Genomic DNA, 16,790 nt, shown 5'->3' with positions numbered 1-16,790 from the left:
GAATTGATCACGGTGTGGATTTGCCAAGCATGCCAGCCTCTTAGCATGTTTCTCCCTTTCGTCCTGAGTTCGAGCGTCTTCAAAGCTCATGACACCTTTGGTAAAGGCTGTTCTCCCACTGGAGCCCTCGCAGGCCAGTGTTTCCTAGTTTCCCACTCAGGCGTACTGACACTTCAGCCTGAAAGTGAGATGAGTGCTGCAACCCCATAGTCTCCTTTTGACTGGACTTAACCGTCCAGGGCTCCTTTACCTTTACCTTTTTACCTTCCTCCTTCCTTCCTTGGGTAAGAAGGAACCCCAAGCAACAACAGCAATTTCCACACCAGTTCCTCATATATTATTTTATTTCTCATTTTTATTGGAAGTGAAAAAATAATTTAAACTCATTTATTTGTACAGGTGGCACCAGTTTTGTTACTGACAAGCTGTAGGATGTCCTGGCTCACCTTGCTGCCGGCCAGGGGTAAAAGCAAACGCAGCCATAGCCACATAGAATCCTGTCTTTTGGACACTAAATGCTCACAGAGATGCCACCACCCCCTTATTACTCCCCCCACCCTGAATGGGAATGGGCACAAGTAGACCAGGACCACAGCATCCTAAGTAGAAACCATCATTAGCCTTCAACCTCTCTGTCTCATCCTTCGTTTCCACACCTCCTCAATCCGTTTTCAGGGTCAAGTAATCTGCAGCGGTGTCTCCAACATTTCCATGAGGAAAGTGTCGATGGGGGTGTCACCGATCAGCTTGAAGAAGAAGAGGTGCTCCAGGCATTTCAGGCCGATAGATCGCAAGGCCGGCAGCCTCAGAAGGAGCTTGGCAAACCTGAAGGAACCAGAGATGTAGAAAACATGAAGTTAATGACAATTGGGGAATGCCAAGGGGTGTGCTATGTTGAGAGACAAAAAAAAGAGCTCCACCTCATTCGCTGGATCTGAAGTAGGGCCTCACGCAAGGCTCTTACTGCACCTGGGCCCACATCAGCCGAAGTCAAATGTGTTGCTTGGAACACATGTGTTGCCACGAGTTTTGTTACCCACAGAGCCAGCATACATGATTAAAATTGTGGACAGAAACAGCTGTTTCAGCATTTGAGGCTTCCCTTTGAACTACATTACTACATTATAAAAAGGTAAAGGGAACCCTGACCATTAGGTCCAGTCGTGACCGACTCTGGGGTTGCGGCACTCATCTCGCTTTATTGGCCGAGGGAGCCGGTGTACAGCTTCCGGCTCATGTGGCCAGCATGACTAAGCCACTTCTGGCGAACCAGAGCAGAGCACAGAAACGGCATTTACCTTCCCGCCAGAGCGGTACCTATTTATCTACTTGCACTGGCGTGCTTTTGAACTGCTAGGTTGGCAGGAGCAGGGACCGAGCAACAGGAGCTCACCCCGTTGTGGGGATTTGAACTGCCGACCTTCTGATCGGCAAATCCTAGGCTCTGTGGTTTAACCCACAGCGCCACCCGCGTCCCTTACCTACATAATAATGTCGGCTGATTACAGCAAAGCTAGAAAGTATAAGCCAAAAAGTTACATCCGTTAAATTATAGCCCACATTAGGAATAAATATCTGCCGCTATCCGCAGGCCTGTTGCTGGCTGTGAATATGGCATCATTCAAATATAAGGGTCAGCAAGGATTCGTCTTCTCCTAGCAAAGACACGCTAATGTAATTCACATTAAGCCCTTTTCAGGGCTGTTTGGTTCAACCCCAAAGGCTAGGGCTTTGTCTTCTGCCATGGGTGGGTGAGAATCATGGAGTTGTAGAGTTGGGAGGGGCCTAGGGGTTATCCAGCCCAAACTCCTGCTCTGCAGGAATTTCTTTTGCCCAAAGGGGCTTTCCTGTTTGCTGCCCTGTTTCATCCATGATTCACTTTACCAATACTCTTCAAGTGAGTATTTCGTGTAGGCACAAATTCATGGAAATGGAAGCTCCTTCCATGAACTCTGCTGTCTATTACTCTCAGTGCCACCCACGGTGCAGGTTAATGCAGCCAGTGGAATCTAATGTTCCAGTCCACACATTGACTACACACATGCAGGAAAGGGCCTGTCTACATCGCAGCCCTTCTTGAAAGCTCGGTAAGATTTGGAGTGCTGCCTCCCTCTTCCCTCTTCTGTGCACAGAGGTGATCCATACACAGGGCAGGTGGTTAAAACCAACACCTTCCCAGCCCGAAATTGCTATAGTGGAGATGTTTTGCCATTAACAGCAAGCCTATCAGTTGGTCTAATGCAGGGGTCGGCAACCTAAGGCCTATGGGCCAACAGCAGCCCATGAAGGCCGCTTAACCGGCCCACCAGACCCCCCTGAACCAAGTTGCCTGCTTGGCGAGTCCCCGCGCGGTGCACTAAACCGGCGCAGCACGGCATGGGGACTCGCTTCTGTGGCTCTGGAAATTGCTTCTGCACATGCCCAGATGCCGGAAATCGCATCTGCGCATGTCCGCGCTGCATGCGCAGAAGAGATTTCCGGCACCGCGGACATGTGCAGACGGGATTTCCGGCATCGCACTGCACCGGCCCAGCCCATGGAGGATCTCTGTGGGAGTGATCCGGCCCGTGCTCAGTAAGCCTTGCCGACCCCTGCTCTAATGTCTGGCTTTGCTTTGTGAACTGTTTGTATGGATTGTCGCCATTTAATTGTTATTATGAATTGCATTCTGTGCTGCAGTTGTGCTAAGCAATGTGCTCCATTGGTGCAAGGGGTTCGGCTTGCACAACAACACGTTCTGCCTGGGTTTCCCGGAGCAGATTTGGGGACAGGGCGGGGAGAGGAGGGGGGAAGGATCATTGCACAAGCAGAACTCCTTGCACTGACAGAATATGCCAGCTGGATACTTCCCCCTGGTTTTATATACATGTTGTGATTATGGATTAATTATTGCATTAGCTTGCCAAGCTAATCACAGTCCTAGATCTTCTGCTAGTCTGGGGCCTTCCAGACACAGCTTTGGCACTATCCTCATATTTGTAGGATTCACCAATCGCCATATCTCCAGTTCCCCAGCCTTTCAGGGCACACAAACTGTAAAACCAGGCAAGAGCCTTTTAACAACCCAGCCAACTCCTCTGGGAATGTGGAACCAACCGCAGGACGGGTCTTGTCAGTCTACAGTTGGCTGCATTTCCCTGCCAACACCACAGCTTCCTGCAACTACAGCAGGAGAGAGCTTTAGCTAGCAGGCCTCATTTTGAGCTATCCAAGGTCCTGGTCTTCCACACCCGCTGCCTGAGAGAGCTTGACCAGGCTTTATCTGCTTGATGTGACCTTGACTACAGCGACCCAACTTCACCAGATACTGGCTGCTTCCTCTGTGCACCTCAAGCACCCACAGAACAAGACATAGCTAAACTCTGATGGAATTAAATTTGGTTTTTGAATTGTTTAATGCTGATTATTATTGCTACGCACTTTCGAAAATGTCTTGATATTGTGATATGTGACTTGTTGCTCTCTCTGGGTGTGTGTGTGTGTGTGTAAACAGCTCTGAGCAGGATATACCGTATTTCTCGCTCTATAAGACGCACTAGACCATAAGACACACCTAGTTTTTGGAGGAGGAAAACAAGAAAAAAAAATATTCTGAATCTCAGAAGCCAGGACAGCAAGAGAGATCGCTGGGCAGTGAAAGCAGCAATCCCTCTTGCTGTTCTGGCTTCTGGGATAGCTGTGCAGCCTGCATTCACTCCATAAGACGCACACACATTTCCCCTTATTTTTTAGGAGGGAAAAAGTGAGTCTTATAGAGCAAAAAATACGGTATATAGAAAGGCACCATATCAATAAAATGAAATAGGGAGGAATCAGGTTGTGTGATGGTCTCTAGTCTGGGTATTTCATTTCAGCTTTAAATCCACTGCAGATCACAGGAAGACGTAGGAAAAGAAACTAAACTTCATTTCACTCAGAAACGATACCCCCCCCGCGCTTTCACCAAAACATTTATCCATGTTTTAGAGCTTAAAATGGATCAGCCTTCTTAGACTGACAACTGCATAATGTACCTAACATGAGGTTGGACTTAAAGAGAACTCAGGTGCTTCCTGACTTTCTTTTTGATATTGGTAATAATAATAATAATAATAATAATAATAATAATAATAATAATATTTATACCCTGCCCATCTAGCTGGGTTTCCCCAGACACTCTGGGCGGTTCCCAGGAGAACACTAAAAACAGAATAAAACTTCAAACGTTAAAAACTTCCCTAAACAGGGTTGCCTTCAGATGTCTTCTAAAAGTCAAAGAGTTGTTTATTTCCTTGACATCAGATGGGAGGGCGTTCCACGGGGCAGGCGCCACTACCAAGAAGGCCTTCTGCCCGGTAACCTCATTTCTCGCTGTGAGGGACCCGCCAGAAGGCCCTCGGCTCTGGGCCTCACTGAATGTAACCACACTAGTTACCAGAGTTTGCTTTCAGGCCCAAATCCAAGGCACTGAATCCCCTCCTGAAAGGGTTTCACACCTTGGATGCACATTATTTATAAACTCCACTTTTCTCCATATGAATCCCATTGGCATTTACAACCTGTGGACCAGGCCCAGCCAACATATGCTGCCAGCTGCAGAACCTTGACTGGAGTTGCTTTTTAATAGAATGGCAAAATGGTACCCACGAGGTTGAGAGTTGTCCCACTCGTGACCTCTTGGAGGGTATAAAATTCACCTTTCCCCAAAAATATTTGGGTGACCATTTAGGGACATCTTGTGGCCTCTGTTGTGTGCTGTTGGTTTTGATGTGCTGTTGGGTTTTACACCGTTCATTTAAAATATTCTACTTCATCCCTTCCAGCCTAGAGGCAGCTGACAAAGCATTAAAGCCATTAAACAGCATACACAATATAAATAACCACCGTTCCACATTTGCCCCAATTCCTATCAAATCTATTCAGTACCAAAATCACCCAAAAAGGGGTGGTGGAGGGGGGGAGAGAGGAAGGTGTAGGAGAAATACACAGAAGATAATGACTTCCCATTTGCATGTTAACCAGCAGGTGGCAGAATTGGATAATGTAAAAACAAAAAAAATTTTTTCCTTCCAGTAGCACCTTAAAGACCAACTAAGTTAGTTCTTGGTATGAGCTTTCGTGTGCATGCACACTTCTTCAGATATCTGAAGAAGTGTGCATGCACACGAAAGCTCATACCAAGAACTAACTTAGTTGGTCTTTAAGGTGCTACTGGAAGGAAAAAAAATTTTTTGTTTTGACTATGGCAGACCAACACGGCTACCTATCTGTAATTGGATAATGTAGTTATTCCAAAGGCTACTGGAAGGAAAGAGAAGCTGAGATCCAGAAGAAAAGTCACATCCAAAGTTGGCTTTCCACTGTCAGCCTGTACTTCCTCCCCCCCTCTGTCATTTCCTTATCTAGAGGTTTGACAGAGACAGGAGGGCACTGCAGTCTTCTTAAAGAGAGATTGCCAATTTTGGAGTGGCTGAGATCAGGAGGCAAAGGCTCTGATCTCAGGCTACCAGAACAGAAAGTTGCTCCATCTAACTCATGCGTAGGCAAACTAAGGCCCAGGGGCCGGATCTGGCCCAATCACCTTCTAAATCCAGCCCACAGATGGTCAGGGAATCAGAGTGTATTTGCATGAGTAGAATGTGTGCTTTTATTTAAAATGCATCTCTGGGTTATTTGTGGGGCATAGGAATTTGTTCATTATTTTCCTTCAAAATATAGTCTGGCCCCCCACAAGGTCTGAGGGACCAGCCCCCTGCTGAAAAAGTTTGCTGACCCCTGATCTAACTTCTCATTTCCCTGCTGAAACCCATGTCCCTGGTTCATTTCTAACTCGTTGCTCTGGAGTAAATAAACGAATGAGATGTTGGATAATTCCAACAAAAACAGAAAAACAACCAGTGTTTGTTCACATTGCTGTTGGCTTTTTCAGTTCAAAGGTGACTGTTTTTCTGTTGTTTTGACATTAGCTTCCTTTCCACTGAGATGAATGTAAGTTACCTTAAAGAGAGACGTGCAAGACTCAGGTCTCACTCAGACTTCCTTTCACACTGTTCTTTCCAGGCACAGATCTGGGCTTTAAAGGTCTGCATCTGAACAGTTCCTTTTTCATCCTGACACTTTCCCTGGGAAAACCCGATGGTTGTTTGCTAGGATCAGTGGTAAAACACAGGTTTTCCTAGGGAAAACAGCGGGTGCGTGTGTGTGTAGAGTGCTCAGACATGGAGCTTTAAAGTCCAGACCTGTGCCTAGAAATGAGCCAAGTGAATGTCATATTTGGTGGAAACCAAACCGCAGCAGAAAGTAAGCGGCGGTGATTGTGATGGATACAGGTTGGAACAGAAACAGCTGCCTTCTCACATCCCTATTTGGGATTGGCGGTCAATTCTGGATCTAAGAAATATAGACTTTTTATTTGTTTAATAAATTTAGATCTCGTTTTTCCTCTAGGAAATTCAATTCGATGTTCAAGGGGTTTTAGGTTGTTACTGATCCAAGTACAGGTCATCTCTAGATCTAAATCTATAAAGGTTGCTGCCCACTACTGATTTTGGATCTCTTTTGGATCTCTTGTCCTCTGAATGTTTCTGAGCCAACCAAACACACAGTGGTGCTGAGCCTCTTTCTATTTACCTTCCCGGTTGATCAGGATACTTTTGTTTGGTGTACGCCTCCAGAGCTGCATAAACTTTCTCACGTAGTGATTCCACCTCTGCAGGACTAGACAGACCCTTGGCATCTGATGGGGTGAGAGAGCAAGGAGGGGAGGGGAATCGTGATTAAAAAACAGCACAGCTATTGCCCACTCCTTATCTGTAGGTTGCAGAATGGCCAAGTGAACTGTAATAGCATCGTACTCCATGGTGTATGTTAGCTGTGAAACCGTAATTAACTGGAAAAACAGGCAGTGCAATAATATTACCCATCTACCTGAAAGAGACCTCTGAGAAGACACACTGCTGTCCCTAATATATACTATGTGGTAAAGGTGGACACGGGTGGCGCTGTGGTCTAAACCACTGAGCCTCTTGGGCAGGCTTCCTCAACCTCGGCCCTCCAGATGTTTTTGGCCTATAACTCCCATGATCCCTAGCTAGCAGGACCAGTGGACAGGGATGATGGGAACTGTAGTCTCAAAACATCTGGAGGGCCAAGGTTGAGGAAGCCTGCTCTTGGGCTTGCAGATCAGAAAGTCGGCGGTTCGAATTCCTGCAATGGGGTGAGCTCCCATGGCTCTCCCAGCTCCTGCCAACCTAGCAGTTCAAAAACACACCAGTGCAAGTAGATCAATAGGTACCACTGTGGCGGGAAGGTAAACGGCATTTCCATGCGCTGTGGTTTCCGTCACGGTGTTCCATTGTACCAGAAGCAGTTTAGTCATGCTGGCTACATGACCCAGAAAGCTATGGACAAACACCAGCTCCCTCGGCCTGAAGTGAGATAAGTGCCACAACCCATTGTCACCTTTGACTGGAATTAACCGTCCAGGGGTCCTTTATCTTTTTTACTTTACTATGTGGTACTGGCCAGAAACCAAAAAAGACTGCCTCATGGCCATTACATGGCAACAGGATGGCCTTAAAAAGGTAAAGGGACCCCTGACCATTAGGTCCAGTCGTGACCGACTCTGGGGTTGCGGCGCTCATCTCACTTTATTGGCCGAGGGAGCTGGCGTACAGCTTCCGGGTCATGTGGCCAGCATGACTAAGCCGCTTCTGGCGAAGCAGAGAAGTGCACGGAAACGCCGTTTACCTTCCCGCCAGAGCAGTACCTATTTATCTACTTGCACTTTGACGTGCTTTTGAACTGCTAGGTTGGCAGGAGCAGGAACCGAGGAACGGGAGCTCACCCCGTCACGGGGATTCGAACCGCCGACCTTCTGATTGGCAAGTCCTAGGCTCTGTGGTTTAACCTACAGCGCCACCCGTGTCCCTTAGGATGGCCTTAGGCAGGCTTAAAGTGGTATCCCCTTCCTTACAATATGAGGCCTACACATTTTATTCATCTTTTCTACTGCCATCCCCATTCATCTTTTCTACTGCCATCCCCATCACCCATCATTTCTCCCCATTCACGAGTTGATTTGACCCTGGACCAGCTTCCCCAGGCATCCACACATACCTGGGTTGAACAGGACAATGGCTCGTAGGCACCCCAGCTCGGATTTGTCCATCTGCATGTCTTTCATTTTGGATACCAGCTCAGTAAGGACCCTGTATTGGAGACAAGAGAGGGAATTGGGGAATCAAAGTCTGCAGTGATGCACTCAGTGTGCAAATAGCAGTCCGAGAACAAGAAGCAGCACCGGGGGAGAGACAGCTGAGAGATTCAGTGTCTTGGAAAGCATTCCTGACCCCCCCTCTCCCAGGACCCGGCATGCATTGAGAGTAGTAGAGCAGAAAGCTCAGAGGCAAAAGGCTCCGATTAGCTGGCGCAGGTCTCATAGGGGCAGTGCCGGATTTATATATAAGCTAAACATGCTATAGCTTAGGGTCCCACTCTCTTGGGAAGCCCCCAAAAAAATTAAAGGAAAAAAACTAGATGTACATTTCCAAAATATAAAATAAAATTAAAATAAAATAAAATAAAACCTACATACAGCCACAGTATTTTGTGTTGTGTAGGCTCCTATTTGTTATGTGCAAATGGCTTTAGATACCTATTAGGTCCATAAATTACCATATAGCATATATTCAACACAAAAAACAGGGACAATTTGTTGTTGACAAAGGACAGCTGGACATATAAAGGGCCCCATTACCTTCAGTAGCTTAAGGCCTCATCAAACCTAAATCCGGCCCTGAATAGGGGAGACGAAGGGGGGTGGGACTTGACTTGGGACAACACCATCCTGGCATAGAGACTACATCTCTTTGTCACTCTGTGAATACTGAATAAATTACATGGTAAGGACTCTTCGTTTTATCTGCTTGTGGGGGGCTGGCTGCCACTGGGGGAGGGATAGTATTCCCTAAGCCTTGACACATATAGAGCCATCATCCGATCATCATTATCCTGTGTTTTCCATCTTGTTCTTCCACCTTTTCTCAGAGCACAGAAAGCTCACTTTCTTTTGAATTAAAGAGTGGCACAATGTCTCCAGGTGCAGGTGGCTTATCCCATCATTCTTGACCATTGGCCATGCTGAACAGGGCAAATGGGGAGGTGTTGTTCAATGTGGTTGGCACGAAGGCACTGAGTGACTTTTCCTAAGCACCACCCTTCTTCTGTTCAAAAGGCAGTGGCCTAGCAGGAAAGTGAACTATCACAGCTCAGCACACATTAATCAGGTCCATTTCTGCAGGCGTCATTTTACACTCTGCTCATTTTTAAATTAGTCTTCTGATTAACACTAAAAATGTTTTTTAAAAAATTGCTTTCTTGTTGTTGTTTAGTCATTTAGTCGTGTCCGACTCTTCATGATCCCATGGACTAGAGCATGCCAGGCACTCCTGTCTTCCACTGCCTCCTGCAGTTTGGTCAGACTCATGCTGGTAGCTTCAAGAACACTGTCCAACCTTCTCATCCTCTGTCGTCCCCTTCTCCTTGTGCCCTCAATCTTTCCCAACATCAGGGTCTTTTCCAGGGAGTCTTTTCTCTTCTCATGAGGTGGCCAAAGTATTGGAGCCTCAGCTTCAGGATCTGTCCTTCCAGTGAGCACTCAGGGCTGATTTCCTTAAGGATGGATAGGTTTGATCTTCTTGCAGTCCATGGGACTCTTCCAGCACCATAATTCAAAAGCATCAATTTTTTGGCGATCAGCCTTCTTTATGGTCCAGCTCTCACTTCCATACATCACTCCTGGGAAAACCATAGCTTTAACTATACGGACCTTTGTTGGCAAGGTTATGTCTCTGCTTTTTAAGATGCTGTCTAGGCTTGTCATTGCTTTTCTCCCAAGAAGCAGGCATCTTTTAATTTTATGACTGCTGTCGCCATCTGCAGTGGACTGCATATAGCATTTATTATTATTTTTGCTATAATTGCTTAAATGAAATAAAGTTATAACATTCCTTTACAAAAAAATGATGGAAGAAATCCTTGCCCACCATATTGTTAAAATTTGTTTTCTCATCTTTTTTTTTTTAATTGAATGATATAACCAGAAAACCATTTAAGCAGTAATTAAAAGAATGATTAAAAATAAATAAATTGGGTGATAAAATAGCATCCGCCACCCTAAAGTTTATGGTGAAGGTGTATTTTGTTTCAAAAGCCGACTCAGGTGATTTTTTCCCCTTTTTTTGCTCGTTATTAAATTAAATTAATGATTAATCATACATAAATAAGCAGGAAAATGTGCACCCCACCACCAAAACCATTCCATTATAACTCCAACCACCCAAAATTTCAACACCTCTCGTGCCTCCATTTTAGCAATACACATTCTACAAACACCCATCATATCTCTTTAAAATCATTTCTCCTACATATTCCCCGTCTTACCTTAATTGCACATGTTAATTTATCATTAATAGCTATATTTCCAAACCTCTTTGTACGATTCTTCCATGTTATATTCTGCTTGCCTTTTCCACTTCCTGGCTATAATAATTCGTGCAGCTGTCAATAAATTTGTGAGCAAGTCCTTCGTCGCCTGTGAACCTTCCACCCCATCGTAAATGGATAAAAATGCTACCTCTGGACTTTTGGTCAGCTTTAACCCCGTGATTTCTGCTATCTCCTAACCGAGCTTTTTATTCCACCAAATCAACTCAAAGAAGCCGTGAACGTAGAAAAGTGCAAACGTCAAAATAAGAGTTCAGAAACATGCCTGTCGAAAATGGAGCCCACTCCGGCGCTGTGCGCACTGCTCCGCTGCACATGTAAGCCTGTGGCCAGCAGAATGCCGTCCTGCACGGAGACAGAGCGATGGGAAAAAGAGGCAATCAGCAGCTCATTCCAACCTGGAAGAGAAGACAGGAGTGAAACAGATGCATATTATGGGACTTGCCTCTTACAAGCCCTTAATGTGAGCTGGTTTTATTTGTGTTGGGTGTAGGAAAGCTATCGCCTGCTTGCTTGCTTGCTTGCTTGCTTGTTTATTATTCAGTTCTTAAATTTGTATACTGCCCTGTGACGTTAACATATGACAGTGCTGTTAGTTTAACTTAACAAATCAGTTAAACTAACTGGAAATAGCTTGCAGATACTTAATGGGCTTAGGATTTTATTTATGTTAAGTGATGAATTAATATGTTTAATTCTATAAGGTGAAGATTTAAGGGTGTTCATGTTTAAGTTAAATTTCATAAAAATTGGTATTTGGAAAACCGTTAAAAGGACATGCAATGAAATTCAACCAAGGGGAAGCGAGGAAGTCACTTAACAAAGTTAATAACTGTAATTTTCAATAAGGCTATGATTTATGTTTGTCTTGTTTGTTTGTCTTGTTTGTTTGTTTGTTTGTTTGTTTGATTATAATATTGTGAAAACCAATAAAAAAAATTTGGGGGAAAAACATGTGAGAGTGCTGGAGGTGAATTAGTTAAACAGGTTACCCAATCAGAACCCAGGGGGGGTGGAGTCAGAGGGACTATAAAACCAGCTCTGGAAGGCGTGAAAGGAGAGTTTGTTGGGAGTTGGGTGGTTGGTTGGAGTGGGAGTGAATTGGGATAGAGTCTGTGGGTAGCTTGAGCTAGTGTAGCAAAGTAAGTTGAGTCAGGAACAGTTAGGAGCTAGGAAGACAAGTAAATATCTGAGAGGTGGTTTAGTGAGTGAGAGCAGGTAGCGGAAGTTATAGGTCCGGATAGGCACCCCGTGATTGTAACTGACCAATACCGTTTATGAAACCACATGCTTGTTAAACTGCAATAAATAAACAGAAGTTTATGTTCCAGTTTAAACCTGACTGGACACAGTATTGTCCCAGGTAGGGCCTGGGTGGTGGCAGCGAGAAATAAAGTGGTGGCACAAGGATCAATAGATGGTGAAACGTCCGGGGACCCTGTGTGATCACCACATGCCCTTCCTCTCAAAATCACAGGGTGGCTAACAACATAAAAACACAAAATAGCAGCACAAAATACATAATAAAACAAAAGCAAACAATAACTCACTTCCCACAAAGATGTTTAAAAGACAATATAAGGATTTATACAATTTTACAGTATGCAGAGAATAACATGTGTTGAGAAATCAGGGAGAGGAGCTGAGGGAAGTCTTGGGGGGGAGGGAGGGTTCGATGGGGAGGTGGGGGGGAAGGGAAAAAATAATGAATACGATATGTTTTGATATTTTGTTATGTTGAAATTGTTAATAATTTTTTATATATAAAAAGATGAATACAGTGGTACCACTGGAACAGTACCAAACTCAATAAAATATTGCCATTGAGAACTCTGTTGCCAGATTATTAAACTTTCTCCGTAAAGAAGTGGTAATGGAGTAGGAAACAGAAAGAAGAAGTGGGGAAAGTGTGATTAGGAAGCAACATCAAGGCAGTTTAGGAGCACTGCCAGGCAAGGAAAAAGGAGATAAAAACATATTTGTGGCCATCTACACCTAGACCATTTTGCTTTGCTGCATAGAGGCTGGGGAGATTTTCTCCCAAATTTTCTCGCACAATTAAACCTGTTTGATCCCATGATCCATGTGAAGATTGAAGTTGCTGTCTTACAAAAAAATATATGAAACTGATGTTTTTCTAACCAAGGTAAATCCACATGTAACTTGCCCCCAACAAAGCCATGTATCAAAAGATTCATGCAGCAGATTTGTCACAGCTACATGATGATGCTGAAAAGCCAAATCAGAGTGAGAGGAATGCTGACTGGCCGCCGGTGGAATGAGTCAGCATTTTCTCCCCATTTTGCAACCTGGATCCCCTGCCCAGTCCCTCCCCCTCTAAAAAAAATAAACCCTATTGCCAAAACAGAGTGGCTTATTTCATGGGGGCAAAGGTGTCCACAGAATGCCCTCTTCGTTTTCGACACATCCCTAGAATCATAGAATCATAGAGTTGGAAGAGACCACAAGGGCCATCGAGTCCAACCCCCTGCCAAGCAGGAAACACCATCAGAGCACTCCTGACATATGGTTGTCAAGCCTCTGCTTAAAGACCTCCAAAGAAGGAGACTCCACCACACTCCTTGGCAGCAAATTCCACTGTCAAACAGCTCTTACTGTCAGGAAGTTCTTCCTAATGTTTAGGTGGAATCTTCTTTCTTGTAATTTGGATCCATTGCTCCGTGTCCGCTTCTCTGGAGCAGCAGAAAACAACCTTTCTCCCTCCTCTATGTGACATCCTTTTATATATTTGAACATGGCTATCATATCACCCCTTAACCTCCTCTTCTCCAGGCTAAACATGCCCAGCTCCCTTAGCCGTTCCTCATAAGGCATCGTTTCCAGGCCTTTGACCATTTTGGTTGCCCTCCTCTGGACACGTTCCAGTTTGTCAGTGTCCTTCTTGAACTGTGGTGCCCAGAACTGGACACAGTACTCCAGGTGAGGTCTGACCAGAGCAGAATACAGTGGCACTATTACTTCCCTTGATCTAGATGCTATACTCCTATTGATGCAGCCCAGAATTGCATTGGCTTTTTTAGCTGCCGCATCACACTGTTGGCTCATGTCAAGTTTGTGGTCAACCAAGACTCCTAGATCCTTTTCACATGTACTGCTCTCAAGCCAGGTGTCACCCATCTTGTATTTGTGCCTCTCATTTTTTTTGCCCAAGTGCAATACTTTACATTTCTCCCTGTTAAAATTCATCTTGTTTGTTTTGGCCCAGTTCTCTAATCTGTCAAGGTCGTTTAACCCTATTTATTTATTTTCAAATGAGGGAATGGTTAAAGTGCAATCTCATCGTCACCTGCAGTCTGAAATGGTGCAAAGCAGTAAAATCAGCATTACACGAGTGCTCCGGATGTTGGGTTTCTGCTCTTAATAAAAACTTGCCTCAAGTGATTGAAGAAAGTACAGCAGTGGCAAGGTGAGAGGGCCAAGATCCATACCTGCTCGGAGGAGGATAACTTGGTCTTCCAGCGTTAAGTCTGAGAAGTGTGGAATTCGCTTGGCCCATTCCACCAGCGTGAAGAGTTGCTTGTCAGCCGCATGGCATATGTTGGTGACAGGATCATTGGTCTAAGTGAGAAGCAGGCATGTTGGTGAGTAAATTCAACCGCCACCACCTCGTCGTCATAGCCATCCTGCTCCCCGTTACTGAAAGCACCCCAAATACTGAACCCATAAAAATGCTTGCAGGCAAAAATGTTTTTGAATCAGGCATTGGTGCCCATAGGATGGACACAGTGATCCTAGAATGCCTCCAGTATACCTGAAGGAGCGTCTCCATCCCCATCATTTAACCCAGACACTGAGGTCCAGCTCCGAGGGCCTTCTGGCGGTTCCCTCACAGCGAGGAGCGAAGTTACAGGGAACCAGGCAGAGGGCCTTCTCGGTGGTGGCGCCCGCCCTGTGGAATGCCCTTGCATCAGATATCAAGGAAATAAACAAATACCTGACTTTTAGAAGACATCTGAAGGCAGCCCTGTTTAGGGAAGTTTTTAATGTTTGATGTTTTATTGTGTTTGTAATATTCTGGGAGCCGTCCACAGTGGCTAGGGGAAACCCAGCCAGATGGGCGGGGTATAAATAATAAATTATTATTATTATTACTCCAATAAACAGCATCTGCAAGTTTCTGCAGTGCTTCAAAAGCCCACAAAATCTCTTTGACTAAAAGTGGCCGTAGAACAAAAGTGATTTGTGTACACAACACAGGGAAGAATGCTTTCATTTTATCGCTTTTTGCTCTCATTTAAAACTCTTGACTGTTGCCACCTTACCAGCACTTTTTTCATCCTCTGTTTATTGGACAATAGCGGAGCACTTTCTCTCAGGCACTTTACAGGCAATGACCAGCAGAGGAAGCTTTCCTTTCATTTTAGCAGCGACACAGGCTGCAACCCCTTGGGATATTGGTAGGTGTCACTCACGACCATGGTTTGGTAATGGCCATTTAATAATTTGCAAGGAAAAGACTCTACACATGGAGACTTGTCAAACCAGAAATCATTGGTGTTAATCCTGCCAACCTAGCAGTTCAAAAGCACGTCAAAGTGCAAGTGGATAAATAGGTACCGCTCCAGCGGGAAGGTAAATGGCATTTCCGTGCACTGCTCTGGTTTTGCCAGAAGCGGCTTAGTCATGCTGGCCACATGACCCGGAAGCTGTATGCTGGCTCCCTCGGCCAATAAAGCGAGATGAGCACTGCAACCCCAGAGTCGGTCACAACTGGACCTAATGGTCAGGGGTCCCTTTACCCTTTACCTTTAATCCAAAATCTAGTGGTTGTTTGTAATGCACACCTGCTAGGGTCTTTATTTTCATAGTACACACCATTTCTGATTGATAACTCCAGCAAAGCTAAATAATACTGCAACTCAATCAAGTAATTCTTACCTGGATAGATGAATGTGCATATTGCATTTGCAATAAGGACTGAATATGGACCCGTCCTGTGGAACTCCCTCCCACCAGATGTCAAAGGGAACAACAACTACCAGACTTTTAGAAGACATCTAAAGGCAGCCCTGTTTAGGGAAGCTTTTAATGTTGATGCATTACTGTATTTTAATATTTTGTTGGAAGCCGTCCAGAGTGGCTGGGGAAGCCCAGCCAGATGGGCGGGGTATAAAATTATTATTATTATTATTATTATTATTATTATTATTATTATTATTATCATTATTATTATTTAGACACTACTGAAGGCACTTTTCAGTGCCTAGCTCTAAGATGAACATAGCTGGGTGCCACTATTGAGTTCTCTGAAGGAAGGCGGTTCTGAAAGGTCCTTTTTGGGAGAAGGAAATATGTCCTTGGCTTTTACCGCCTGCTCTTCTGCACCACCAAGAGTGCTCTGTTCCCACTGGAATTCAAACCGGGAGTACCTATAGCATCATCTCTGTTCCCAGCATAGCTGTCAACCGTCCCTTATTTGGCGGGAAACTCCCTTATCCCAGCTCCGTGCCCCTCTGCTGTCCCTTATTGATGATGTCCCTTAAATTTCCCGGGTTTCATGCTCGCCCTGCTCGGGAAGGAAGCAGCGGCTCGGGGTCCTCCGCCTTGAGAGAGAGAGCGCGCACAAGCTGCCACGTCTCCATCTCTCCCTTTTCCCCCTCAGGGGTGCGTCGTGAGGAGACGGGTGGCGGCGGGTGGGCAGGCAGCCCCTCTCTTGTGAGACTTCCACCGCACTGCCAGGGGAAGCCGGAGGCGGCGGAGGCAGCTGAGGAGGCGGCCAGAGGAAGAGGAGGGGATGGGGAGGGACGCAGAAGGGCGCTGCCGCAACCGCCTCATGCCGGGCTCGCGGGCGGCATGGGAGAGAGGCTCCCTCCCTCCCTCCCTCCCTCTCTCTCAGGCAGGAAGGGCCAATGGAACTCCTCGCGCCAGGACGACGGCAGCCCCGACGTGCTGTTTAGCATACCCTCCAACCAGTGCAACATCTTAATGTAGTGATTTCCCCCTCTGCATCCCTTTCATAATTCTATTTTTATAAATCATTTGTCCATCCATAGTTCACTACAAGTTATACTACATAGTTTACTACAAGTTATCTGTCAATCCTACCAATGTATGTAACTCTTTACAACAGCTTTTCAAATAAATTATAAACTTTCCCTATTCTTTATTAAAGAGGTCCTCTTCCTGGTTTCTAATTCTGCCTGTAAGCTTTGCCATCTCGACGTCGTTCATCAGTTTTGTCTGCCCCTCTTCTTTGGTTGGAGTTGTAGACCCTTAGGATCATCTAGTCCAACCCCCTGCAAAACACAGTCAGTTGCAGCAAAAGCAGCATGGCTCCATGAGTG

The 16,790-nt window shown here is 45.4% G+C and overlaps 1 protein-coding gene across 2 annotated transcripts in view; it reads right to left on the bottom strand.

Moving 5' to 3' along the window:
* Nucleotides 1-326: 326 nt before the first annotated feature.
* Nucleotides 327-16,790, bottom strand: part of RXRG (retinoid X receptor gamma) — an 83,419-nt gene continuing 66,955 nt past the window's right edge. For both annotated transcript variants that reach the window (XM_083621628.1, XM_083621629.1), the window contains exons 6-10: nt 13,935-14,064; nt 10,751-10,883; nt 8,098-8,189; nt 6,610-6,715; nt 327-825 (exon numbers count right to left, since the gene is read on the bottom strand). In XM_083621628.1, coding sequence (XP_083477754.1) covers nt 678-825; nt 6,610-6,715; nt 8,098-8,189; nt 10,751-10,883; nt 13,935-14,064 — 609 coding nt within the window. In that variant the 3' untranslated portion in view covers nt 327-677. The remainder of the gene's footprint in view (nt 826-6,609; nt 6,716-8,097; nt 8,190-10,750; nt 10,884-13,934; nt 14,065-16,790) is intronic.

Source organism: Podarcis filfolensis, assembly GCF_964270895.1.
Source record: "Podarcis filfolensis genome assembly, chromosome: 6".
Classification (NCBI taxonomy): Eukaryota; Metazoa; Chordata; class Lepidosauria; order Squamata; family Lacertidae; genus Podarcis; species Podarcis filfolensis.
Note: the sequence above shows the minus strand (reverse complement) of the source record. Positions and strands in the feature narration are given on the sequence as shown.